This window comes from Gymnoscopelus braueri, assembly GCF_963280865.1.
Source record: "Gymnoscopelus braueri genome assembly, chromosome: 11".
NCBI classification, from domain to species: domain Eukaryota; kingdom Metazoa; phylum Chordata; class Actinopteri; order Myctophiformes; family Myctophidae; genus Gymnoscopelus; species Gymnoscopelus braueri.
The window spans coordinates 22,392,579-22,405,065 of NC_137613.1; the positions used below are offsets into that span (position 1 = coordinate 22,392,579).

General features: G+C 43.1%; 1 protein-coding gene across 7 annotated transcripts in view; it reads right to left on the minus strand.

Moving 5' to 3' along the window:
- The window catches only part of ubap2l (ubiquitin associated protein 2-like), a 36,883-nt gene extending 29,812 nt beyond the window's left edge, over window positions 1–7,071 (minus strand). For 4 of the 7 annotated variants that reach the window (XM_080443066.1, XM_080443065.1, XM_080443064.1 and 1 more), the window contains exons 1-5: window positions 6,823–7,034; window positions 4,763–4,900; window positions 4,006–4,083; window positions 3,133–3,243; window positions 1,659–1,830 (exon numbers count right to left, since the gene is read on the minus strand). In XM_080443066.1, the coding sequence (XP_080299192.1) occupies window positions 1,659–1,830; window positions 3,133–3,243; window positions 4,006–4,083; window positions 4,763–4,858 (457 nt within the window). In that variant the 5' untranslated portion in view covers window positions 4,859–4,900; window positions 6,823–7,034. Of the gene's footprint in view, window positions 1–1,658; window positions 1,831–3,132; window positions 3,244–4,005; window positions 4,084–4,762; window positions 4,901–6,822 lie in introns of all 7 variants that reach the window. The other 3 variants (XM_080443068.1, XM_080443067.1, XM_080443063.1) reach the window with 2 other exon arrangements.
- Window positions 7,072–12,487: the final 5,416 nt, after the last annotated feature.

Consider the following 12,487-nt stretch of genomic DNA (forward strand, 5'->3'; position numbering starts at 1 on the left):
CATTTCTGCCCCCCCCATCAGCTATGGGATCCCAAATACCTGGACATTGTCATTTAAAATGTAAAAAGTGATCTTATCCTGTTCTCCTCTGCCATATAATTGAGAATGCATTAGAATAAACTTTAGGTCAGGGGTAGGCAACCTTAGGCACGGGTGTCAACATTGGCACACGGGAGGGTGATCACTTGCATACTGGCTAAGTGTGAGAGGTTTTTTCTTTTAAAATTAAATATTCAAAATAAGTTTAGTCAGTTAAATTAAGTCCCCTCACATCTATATACAAATTACCTATGTCTAAAAGAAGGAAAACATAAGTTATTTTTAGCCTATGGACAATCAAAATCAGACGGATACATTACATTTTTATGTGCTGTCATAATTAAACTTAATGTTGGCACAATGACTATCAAGAAAATGAAAACTTGGCACTTCCATGTTAAAAAGGTTGCCGATCCCTGCTTTAGGTAAACGTTGCATTAATTGCTGATCTAGGATCAGTGTCAGACCCAAAACTAACTTTTAAAATTACCAGCTCAACATTATCTACGTCAGACATGCGCGCATGTACGACACATGAACGCACGTGCGTGTACGACACACGCACGCGCGTGCACGCACACACACGTGCGTGCACACACACACGTGCGTGCACACAAACACATGTTCGTAGAGCACACACAGACACGACGTAAAATAAAGACCCAGTCACCACTGCAATGGGTGGTCGAGAGATCGGTCCTAGTCCACAGTGCATGCCTAGGCTGCTAAGTCTAACAGCGTGTTGCGGGTTCGAATCCCGATGACCCTTGCTGCGTGTCACTCCCCATATCTCTCCCCCATTTCCTGTCAGTCTACTGTATACTATCAAATACAGGCAGAAAAAGCCTACTTTGATTCAAAACGGCGAATTCTGACGAAAAGTTATACATTTGCATGCCTATATAGGAGCAGCTACACACACACACACACACAACGCTAGAGAGAATGGCAGTAGAGAGAAAGAAAGCTGCATGAACGGTGCAAAGTTATAAAGGCTTTGATTTAAACGTATAGAAAGCAGAACACCCAGCAACACTGTTATTGTTCATATACACACGTGCAGCATTCATTATAAAACGATCTCGTCAATTGTGTCAGCAAGAACCTACAGCTGTGGATTGTTAAGTACCACTAAACGTGCTACAGTGACATAACTTATCAGCGGACAGAACATTTTTATACAGTACAGATAGCCCCACTAAAGGTGAAAGGCGCAAGCGAAGGAGCCACTTAAGTTGCTGTGTCAAGTCTGCACACAGGTTGGGTATATCGGGTATGGACCAATATTTATAATTAACTCCAGTGTGTAATTTATTATAATTTTTTTATCTGGATTGGTACATGGATTCACTGACAAGTGAATGACGTCAGGATCGGAACTCGATTGGCTCGCTCACAACTTTTCCCCCCAAATCTTATTATGTTTATACAGTAGTTTGGAACATAATGCTACTTGGATAGGAGTAGGACACAGAACTCTACAGTGAAACAATTCTCCATGTTGTGCAATTCAAAAGGATACACAAGCCAACAACCAAGCTAAGAAATACTTGCCGTTGGCCAGTGTAGCTATGAAATGAAACAACCCAAAAACAAAGATTTAAAAAAAGGAAGCTCACACTCTCGTCCCCTGCTGGCTCCACGGCCTCTGCGTGGGGCCCCACCTCGACGGCGTGCAACATCCCTCTCTCCTTTGTCCCTGTTCTCTTTTCCTTCCTCTCCAGTCTCAGCCTGGCCTGTCTCCTTCTGGCCAGACACCCCTTTCTTCTTCCCCACCATCTCCCAAGATTCCTAGGGAAGTGGTCGAGAAAACAGTAATATTCTTCAGACAGTTTTAGGGGACCAACCAAGGAAAAGACACACCAAAGCAAACCGTGTGATGTTCATTAAGATCCATAGTGTATCCACATAAATGGCATAACAGTGTGGCATAACAGTCACACACAAGCTAAAACATTAATTTCCCAAATGCCAAAATGAGTTTCAACATTGTTTGCCGCTATCGGAATCAAACTTTAAAAATAACTTCACCATTCTTCACCACATTATGTTTTTCTTTAAAAGTGTACACTTGTTAGCATTTAACCGTAGGGTGATATTATACAATGTAGGCATTTAGCAGACGCTCTTAATCTAGAGCGATTTACAGCAAGCAAGGTAAACACAAGGTAATTACATCAAATGCATAGAAGTAGTAATCTAGGATCATAGGTAAACCAAGAACCAGTCTAAACAGTATAATATCAAAAAATAAATATGTACATTGAAAGCTATACGAACAATAGCATGCCAGGTCAACGAATGAACCTGGCATCTGTCTACATAACATGCTATCTAAATTAAATGTTAACCTTTGCATAAGCCTGCAAGGTCGTCAAGGCTAGGGAAAGTGCTATGGCAAGTGCTACGGGCTAAGATGGAGTCTGAAGAGGTGAGTCTTCAGATTACTGTGGAATATTTATACAAATTAACATTGCAGCGGACATCATGAGCCTTGAACATGGCAACTGTATCGTATGTAGTTCAACTGACATCAGTACGTGAACAAAGCCATCCATGTCACCATAGACAGAGCATACAAGGTGAACAGCATTCAAATAAAGTTGATTAATGGTTCAAAAACCAGTCAGAGCTTCCAACGCTCACTTGAAAAACAGAACAAGCATGCAACACTGTCCAAGTATTGTATCAGTCCTTACTAATGCTCACTAGTACGGTACCATTTCTATCTACTCTGTGTCATTCCAGGAAGAGAAAGCCTAGTAGTCAAAAGCTTGAAATCCCCGCCAATGTCATCGGCAGGTATCCACAGCTCATCTCTGAGACACAGTAAGTAGACAGACATGATACCGTTCTATAGTGAACATGAGTGAGGAATAATATATGGAGCTATGGTTGAAAAGGTGTTCCTTTAAGAGCTTTACTGTCATTATCCTCACACGAAGCTACACATGCAATAGAGCTCATAACACATGGACGGACTCAGGACCAATACTCCTGAGGTTCTCATCGTTATTCTTATGATAGTCATCTGGTCCTGTGTATCGCCATTTACTCCAGAGCCTGGCCCTCACACACAAAGCCCATACTCACAGTATCTGGGCTGCCCTCCAGTAGGACGTTGATGGCTCTGTTAACATCCCCATTGCAGTCATGCAGTGCGATCATAGACTCATCCTGGTCCTTGCCTGTGATGTCAATCAGCTGTTAAAGGTAGAAAGTAAAGAAGAGATGAGGCACTGACCCCCAAACACAAAGACTTAAAGCTGTAAACAATCAACCTTAATAGCAGCAAAATGTGTGGGTGGCCTTATTCTTCTAGGCATTTCTATGCTGTATTGACAGCTACAATGAAAGCCTACATTTATCAAAGTTAAATTAAATCATTTCACATGGAATGGAATTTGGTATATGGTTGATAGACATTTTCATATTTGCAGAAGTGAAAAAAAATGTGGCATCAAAATAGGTTCTATCCTTCCAGATTTCATCTATGGCAACGCAGACTGGCTTGTGCCCACTAGCTCCTGAGGTGGCAGACCAACAGTGCCAGATTCCACCAGTTTACATTACAAAATCATCCTTTCAGCTAGTTTACTTCCTTTTACTAGGGTAAACAGGGTCTTGTTGGCTCTAGTCAGCATAAACATTAATTTTGTTTGGTTCCGATAGAAGGAAGACCATTTGTAGAAAACCATTAACACAGTACCAATGCCTTTGTTTACTTATGACAGCTGCAGTCTGCTTGGCAGTGAACAAGCTGGACATGCATCAGATTGATTTCCCCGATGAAAAATATGGTCACAAGAATTGAGAGGACTGCTATTCAAGCTACAATAAATTGGACAATGCAACAACCTGATCGGATAAGCCTGAAGAAAATATCATTGTGCAATACCGTTTTTGCAGAGACTAAAGAGGGAAGCTATGTGTCCTGGAGCAATGAGAATGTGTGCCACTTCTCACCTGCTTGACCTTCTCTTCAAAGTCAGCATCATTGTGGTCCGAAATCATCTGCGCGAGTCGGATCTGCTCAGCAGTGGCCTGTTATAAGAGTAAAATTAAGTGGTTAAACAGATGTAAATTAAATTCATAAAAAAGACAGGACTTTACTCTACAAACATGAGTAGTTTAGTTGCTAGTTTCAACCAAGGCTACAAGCAATGCCTTAGCCTACTTTACATTAAGGCACATGCTTTGTTAAAAACTAACTGGTGAAGTTACACTGCCATATCAATGCATAACAGTTTTGCTTGTATTTGTAAATAAATGTCATAGCTAGGAATAGTTACTTCAAATAACATTGAGAGAATAATTGGTTCTTTCTTCTTTTGTTTGCTCTGTAAAACACAAGTGTTTTGTTCTATGTAAATCTGATTAATATACTAATATTACCCGCTAACAAGTAAAAATCACTGATCCTCTTAGGTAGGTTCTGAAATCATAGCCACCTCAAAAATTCTGACTGCCTGTCAAGTCTGTTCCTCTGTCAACCACTAGGCATTTAGTGAAATTGAATATTTCCAATAAGTGTAATTTACCACCCAGAATGTTGGTGGTTAATTCAGTTTGTGGTTGGTGGTTAGGTTAGTTTCCTGCTAGTATATATAAATACATCTCATATGCCAATAGTAGTTAGCTAGTAATCTCTCTCTCCTGTGAGAGATTGAATCTCTTTCCTACCTAGATTACAGGTGGTCGTGGTGGGTATATATATGGGTACCTGGGGCCTCTGCTTATGCTGTGTCTGGCTCTGTGTCTGGCCTTGTGTCTGCTCCCAGCTGCCCCGGGCTCGGGTTCCGCCCACGGACGTCATCATTTACAGTATATACAAATAACAGTATTTACAAAGGAATGACACCTGAAAGGGGATACATTTATGTTAAAGAGTTACAAATAACCACGCCATAGTTCGTGAGACATATGTGTACAAACTACACTAGACACACACTATGTTCCCAAAGCAGACTTTTATGGCCTTTCAAGGAGGGGTTGGACCGTTGGGGTAACAGTGGATGCCAAGCCAAGGCGATAACGACAGTGGGGTACTAAAACATGCAACTATACATAGTAGAAACAGATTGTTCTACTGGTACTGCGCCTTTTCAACGCGCTGTTTTGGTGGCGGGGTCTCTGCCGGGAAATAGTGTGTGGCGTGGCATGGGACCGTTGAGTACCACCACGCACACACAAGTAGATAATGTAACTAAAACGTGTTTGTAAGTTTTAAAGACCCAGCACCACAACCGTCATGTGCAATACCATGCTACATCAAACTATAATCTTCAGCCTTGGATCAAGACTATCGTAGATCGCTCATATACATCTATTATAGTCTTGATCCAAGGCTAGATCAAACTATAATCTCAAAGCAGCAGTGTGAAAACGCACACAAATGCATTTTGTTCCGACGACACTGACGTGTGGGTGAACGATTCAGGATGTACACAAACATCACACAGGGTACACGCACGACGACACGCAGCGCTGCTACAGAGAGAGACGTCCATCCATCCGCCCGGTAACTAAACGGTAACGCTGGTAAACGTTACGTAAATTTCCCCTGGTCTTGAGGAGTCAGTCAGTCCGAATTAAAGCCTACGTCCAGGGCCTGTCGGTCGGATATATCCACCTCCAATAACCACCACAACCACATGGCAAACATGCTAACGTGCTAATAATGTGTTGGATGGGGGGGGGGGGAGCCCGTCGTCGAGTCTCTAGTCGAAGGGGCTTCCGCTTCTTCAGCCTCATGGCGACGAGCGAGAGACGGTCGAGGACCGACGTCTCTTCGTAGCGCGACAAACGTAGCGTTATTTTCAACTGAAAAGACGGTCTTGACCCTTTTTTTCAGCTGAAAATTACATCATTTTTATTAAGTATAGTCTAGTTAGTAGACCAGCTAGCCTGCTAGAAGAAACGACATCACCCGGGTTGTGTGGGTAACGTTAGCTGGTTGGCTACTAGGTGGCGTTAACAACGGTGACCTGCTGGCCAACAAGCGAGCTAAACCCAGTCCACACCGTGCACTTTACTGTCACATAAACACCGAAAATACGACTGACGGGAGTCGGGGAAAAGACCCAACAAAAACGCCCTGCCATACCAGTCATCTGCCACTGGCTGATAGTTAGCGAGTGTTAGCCATGCTAACGCGTATAGAAGATGCTACACAGTGTTGCCGTATTTTGAGAGAGAAATGAGCAACCATATTTAGGAAAACAAGCCCAAAAGAAGCAACTAACTAGGCCACATGAGCACTTTATCAAGCTCACGTTGTGAGCTTGGAGATCTGCTACTTTCAAAAGCTCTTGAAATAAAATGTGGAATATTTAGAATATTTTTTTAAACGTTCTAAGTATTTTTAGATTTTTTTTCTCGACACAAATCGGGTACAGGACTCGCTGGCACAAAACATTTATGAAAATATTTGAGAACAGCTGGTTTAAATCATTTTTACAAAATGAAAGCAAGCCTAAATAAGCAAGTACACCTTTGAAACAAGCCCCAAAAAAACATAACCACCAATTTTTACAAGCAACTTTACATAAAAAGAATCCCAAAGTCGCTTATAATAAGCCGACATGGCAACACTGATGCTACACCGTTAGCACTGTGAGTTACACACCACCACCATGAAACACCATCCCCTGTTATGATTATCCCCCAATGCACCCGGTCTGCCGGGTTCAAAGAAACACCAGACACCGAGGCTTGCGACTGCGGCCTGCAAGGCCCCGAGCTGAGCTCACATGAAAATAAATAACAGGCGATCATACTAACCAGAAACAAGGGCTCAAACCGAAAGATATCCTGCAAAACAACCGACCGAATGGTCTCGTCGTCGAGCTCCTAGGCGAGAGAATATGCGACCCCAACTCCCCGACGTTTATACAGCAGAAAATACACAGTGAACCGACTCGCGCAGACAATAAAACTGCGAGAGCCTCGGAATTTACCTGTTTCTTTTCCACTCTGACACCACAGATAGCTGCTGGGTCACGTGGTTCACACACACACTGGGGGCTTCAAGGAAACTGGAGCCAGTCACTGCACACACACACTACCACACAAATATAACTATGCTACCACAACACCACATATACTTTTAATTGTAATATAATAGCTTTATTTTTTTTTATCACAAATACAACATTTAACACAACAACATATATATTTATATAGATCACATAACCTACTTTTAACTGTGATATAACAACTTTTAATACAACCACATGATCACATAGCCTACTTTAACTCAACATGTGTCATTTATCTCTCTCTCTCTCTCTCTCTCTCTCTCTCTCTCTCTGTCTATATATACAGATATAGACAGAGAGAGAGAGATAGATACTTTTTTTGATTGATTGAATACATTCTTAGGCAGAAATGCACACAGTTGTATGATATGCTGATGAATTGAATACATAGGACCTCATTGGAAACTCAAAGTCCACAAGATTTTTTTGTGTTATCCTTTTAGACCAAGTGTATGACTACTCCTGCTGTTTGCTGTCTAATTAAAGTATTCAATCAATCAAAGTACGGGTACAATCATACACTTGAGCTAAAAGGATAACCCCAAAAAATCCTCAACATATATATATATATATATATAATCAGTCAATAAAACATCAACTGATGCACTTGGACACATCATCAGTGTTACCTGGAGTCACTGGGTGTTTCGGGTCTTGCCCGACCTGTGTTCAAGTGGCATGCTACTGCCCCCACTGTCTCTTGAGGGGAGTTAGAGACAGTGCTAATTAGGGGGTTAGGGTTAGCCTGGCACTAGCCAGACCGACAATGCGGATGCGTGAATCCACGGCATCAGTCCGGCCGATGCCAGGTCAGGTTAGTTTAGATGTTGCAGCTGGTGTTGGCGACACTAGGAGGCTCTAGGCACTGTGGTTTGGCACCAGGCCTGGCTCCTCCTTCATCTGACCAGAAGTGGAGGCTTTTCTGTGGTTTGCGTTGTCGTTGCTGCTGGGCACAAACATCTCACTCTGCCTTGATGGATTAAACCCTCCCTGCAGGTTTCACCGCAGCCTGCAGCAAAAAGTTCTTCCTCACGGAAGACGTGGTTTGGGCTGCCGACCTTCTCCACCCCGGGTCAGCGTCTCTCCGGCCGTCCTCTGTCTGTCCAGATGTCACCACACTCTTCGTGGTCGTCACCCAGTCTGTTCCTGGTTGTCACTGGTACTCCCACTCCCAGAGTTTTCAGTCAATAAAACATCAACTATAAATAAAAAACATCACATGGATGCACCTGGGACGTATCATCAGTGTTGTAGCCTGGGGTCGACGGGTGTTTCGGTTCTCGCAACATACACCCTCGCCCAGGTGACCCAGCCGGGGTTGATCAAGCCCCGACTTACGTCCCAGTGGTTACCCACGGTCAGTCCTCTAAGGGAAAGACAGGGGCCTTCAGTCCGCTTCTCCGGAACTACTCTGCCGAGACTGGGGGAGGCTCTGGCACGTGGAGGGACTAGGCTCTGTGGATGGCCTCCTGGCCGGGCCCCTCCTTCGTCTCACCAGGTCCAGGACCTGAGCGTTGCACCAGATGCCCCGTTCCAAACATTTCACACCCGGCGTGATGGTGTCTTGGGCCGTGGTGGTACTACAGGCTCCACTTGCGGCTTACTTGAAAGGCCCTCTTTAAAGGCCTCACCATGGGTTTGTTGGGCTTCTTCCTCACGGAAGACACAGGCTGGGGCTCTGTGTGTACACATCATTTCTATTCCCTTTTGTACATACATCTATAGATGAATGTACAAAAGGGAATAGAAATGATGTGTACAATATGGAACATATTCCAGAAATGTATGTACAATAGGGAATATATTCCCTATTGTACATAGATTATTTTGTTTTGATTGTATTGTTCCACTTTTGATTTGGCAATGTAAACGTATGTTTTCTCATGCCTAAAGCTCTTTGAATTGTGTGTGTGTGTGTGTGTGTGTGTGTGTGTGTGTGTGTGTGTGTGTGTGTGTGTGTGTGTGTGTGTGTGTGTGTGTGTGACTTTAAACATGAGTCCTGCAAACTGTATTCAGTGTTCCTTGATTTCAGGGATGCATTTGGAACATTAACTCACAATGTCATGATTAGATCTTTGGAGGAAATAGCTACCCCAACTATTTATTGACATAGTGAAAGATGTTTACAAAGACTCCTTTATTCCAGTGTATATCAACCTTTTTTGTGCCAAGGCACACCTGGCATACCCAAAAGATCCCAGGGCACACCTAGATATACGGTATATATATATATCTAATTATATATATATATATACGGTATATATATATACACACACACACTAGGGGTGTGCCGATACACTAATTTCACGAAACGATGCAAACTTGTAGCTTGTCAGACATGCAAACTTGTAGCTTTTCAGCTTCCACTAGCCGTTTTGAATCCAAATATAATAGGGCAATAGTGTGACACCTGACCCGAAAAAAAACAGCATGTTGTCACCCTTTTCACCTCGGGGCTGTTTGCATGCCTGATTACTATTAATGTAAAAAAAAAAAAAAAACGTTTTTTTTTTTTTTTTTTTTTCAAAATTATATTTTTTCAAACCTTCTTCAAACGGCGCGGCACACCTCAGCAGTAGCCCCGGCCCAAAATTGGGACGTTTGCCAGGGTTGATATACACTGCTTTATTCAAGTAATTTGTGGAAAACAACTAACACAACCAACACCTCTACAGATAGGCATTAAGACTGGCTGCCCATGGAGCGCAGTTAATTTCATAATTGCCACTAACCAATGGATAAAGTGGATGTGTGAATGTGCCCCCCTTGGTGTAATCTCCCCCAACCCTGTACAGGGCTATGCAGATGACATTTCATTAGCCTCTAGGGAAGAGAGCACCATTAAGACCATGCTCGCCAGGACAGATACGTTTCTAGAATGGTCAGGCCTAGAGGTTAAAAACACGAAATGTGCCGTTTTGTATGAGAGGAGAAGTGGCGGGAACAGGTGGTATCACTCAAGAACAGATACACCCCCAGTGTTTACAATAGCATCGGAACCTATACGTGTGTACTCCCTTCACGAGACATACAATTACCTGGGACATAAAATTAACATTGCAGGTGAATGGAAAGAGCAAGTTGACAACATCCTGTCTGAGTATACAGCTAGGCTGGACCTGGTTGACAGATGTCCATGAAGCTGGAAGCTGTCAGACAGGTTGCACTCTCCAAAGTACAACACCTGTTCTCCAATGTTCACATCAAACAGAAGGTACTGTGTGAGATGAACAACAAAACTGTGAGCCTGGTGCAAAAATGGTTTGGACTCAATTCACACAGCACACGTGACATTATCTTTCATCCACAGTGGGAGGGAGGATTGGGGCTGCCAAACGTGGAATGGATTTACACCAGCATGCGGATTTAGCATCTTCTGAAAATGCTGAATAACGACGACAAGGACGTTAGGGAGCTGGCTCGATCCTCCCTGTTCCTGGACCTAAGGAGGCGTAAGGTCCCACTGGCCAGGGAGTCAGAGCCCCACTTCCTCGGATTCAGGAGGAAACCCAGCGGAAAACTCGACACCCGTTCCGCTGGTTTTGGTGTCTGGTCGGACTGGCCAGACCTGAACGACCTCTGTGTCCGCACTGGAATGTCGTTAGAGTGGGTGCGGTCTGACTCAGAGATTGTTAGGGTCTCAGAGGACATTACAACTGACCCCCTCACCTAGGTCAGGGCAACAGTCACCTATGCTGGTCACAGTCACCTGCTAACAGCTACAACATCAACAACAACAACACTGGACTGGACTAAAACTCCAAGGGAAACTCGCATGTCTTCCCTATGCTGATCACTCTGTCTCACACTCATTCCTTAAGAACACTGCACTCAATGAGGACATCATCACATTCACTATAAAAGCCAGACTACAAGTCCTTCCCACCAGACTCAACCTTTCCATATGGTTTCCCACCACTCAGGTTCCTCATTGCCTGCACCACACCACAGAACAGATCACTGAAACACTGCCACACATCCTGAATGGCTGTTATGCATGCAAAGGGATGTACATAGCACGCCATGATAGAATAGTGGAACTCATCGCAAAGGACATATCAAAAAATCATGCACCCTCAGTGAGAATGTACAAACATTCCCGTGTCATTTCATCCATGTTTCATCTCTGTGATAACCCAGTCATATTTACATTTTTTTTTCAAGGTTTTTTTATTTTATATTTTCACATACAGGTCTATAATAAAGGCATACAAAAACAGTCAATGTATTTACCCCTCCCACCCACCCAAAGTTCCCGCTCCGAAAGAGCCACAACCCTGGTATCTCATTGTACCATTAAAACAAAGGACAATACAAACAAATAAGACACAATTGCAATGAAAAATGAAAACAAGTCAAAAAATGAAAAATAAATAAAGTATACACAGTAGAATATATATATTGACATATTTACATCTTTGACAGCTAATACACCAGATGTTGTGGTTGATGAAGAGTCCAGAGAGGTGTTTGTATTAGAGATAGCCTGCACCTTTGACCCTAGCCTAGAGGAAGCCTTTATGACCAAGGTCATTAAATACCAACCACTTCTACATACCATCTCAGAGCTGGGCTATAGGTGCAGACTATTTGTTTTTATATTTGGCAGCCTAGGACATACCCACAGACTGGTTGTTAGAGGGTTCCAACAACTTGGGATGCCAAAAAAGGAGGCAAAAAGGCTGGCAAAGTATTGTTCTATTTCTGCTATAATTGGCAGCCGCCACATATGGCGGAGACGCTGTTACTATATACTATATTATACCCATAGAGTACTGAGTGACATGCTTATTGTATCATGAAGATGTATTCCATGATTTTGGGATGTAATCTTACTGTACCTTTAATATTTGTGTCCTTGTCTTGTATACTCTCCTTTGTGTGGACATAAATAAATGGTTAAAATGTGTGTGTGTGTGTGTGTGTGTGTGTGTGTGTGTGTGTGTGTGTGTGTGTGTGTGTGTGTGTGTGTGTGTGTGTGTGTGTGTGTGCGTGCGTGCGAGCGTGCGTTCGTTCGTGCATGCCTGTGCTTGTTGTGTGTGGGGTATCTACTGACAACTGTGTGCTCACAGTCACACGGTAGTCTATATGCGCACAATTGTCCGTTGTTTGTTACTCTGAGTGAGTCTGAGACTGTCACTATGTATATCATGGATATACAGTAAAGGTTTTTTTCTTTGTGACACAAAGCTAAGATGCATGCAGACTAGTGTCGTGTCATTATTACTTTTTTTGTAGGTTATTCTAATCTGTACAGTCTTCTAGTGTTGTTTTGAGCGGGAATCGTACACCGTTATTACGGTATTCTGGAGCGTCGTAACAATCAATAGCAACATCTCGCGAGACCGTCAGGTTAGCATAAGCCTTATTCGACCAATAGCATCAGCGTTGCCATGTCCGCTTTTTAT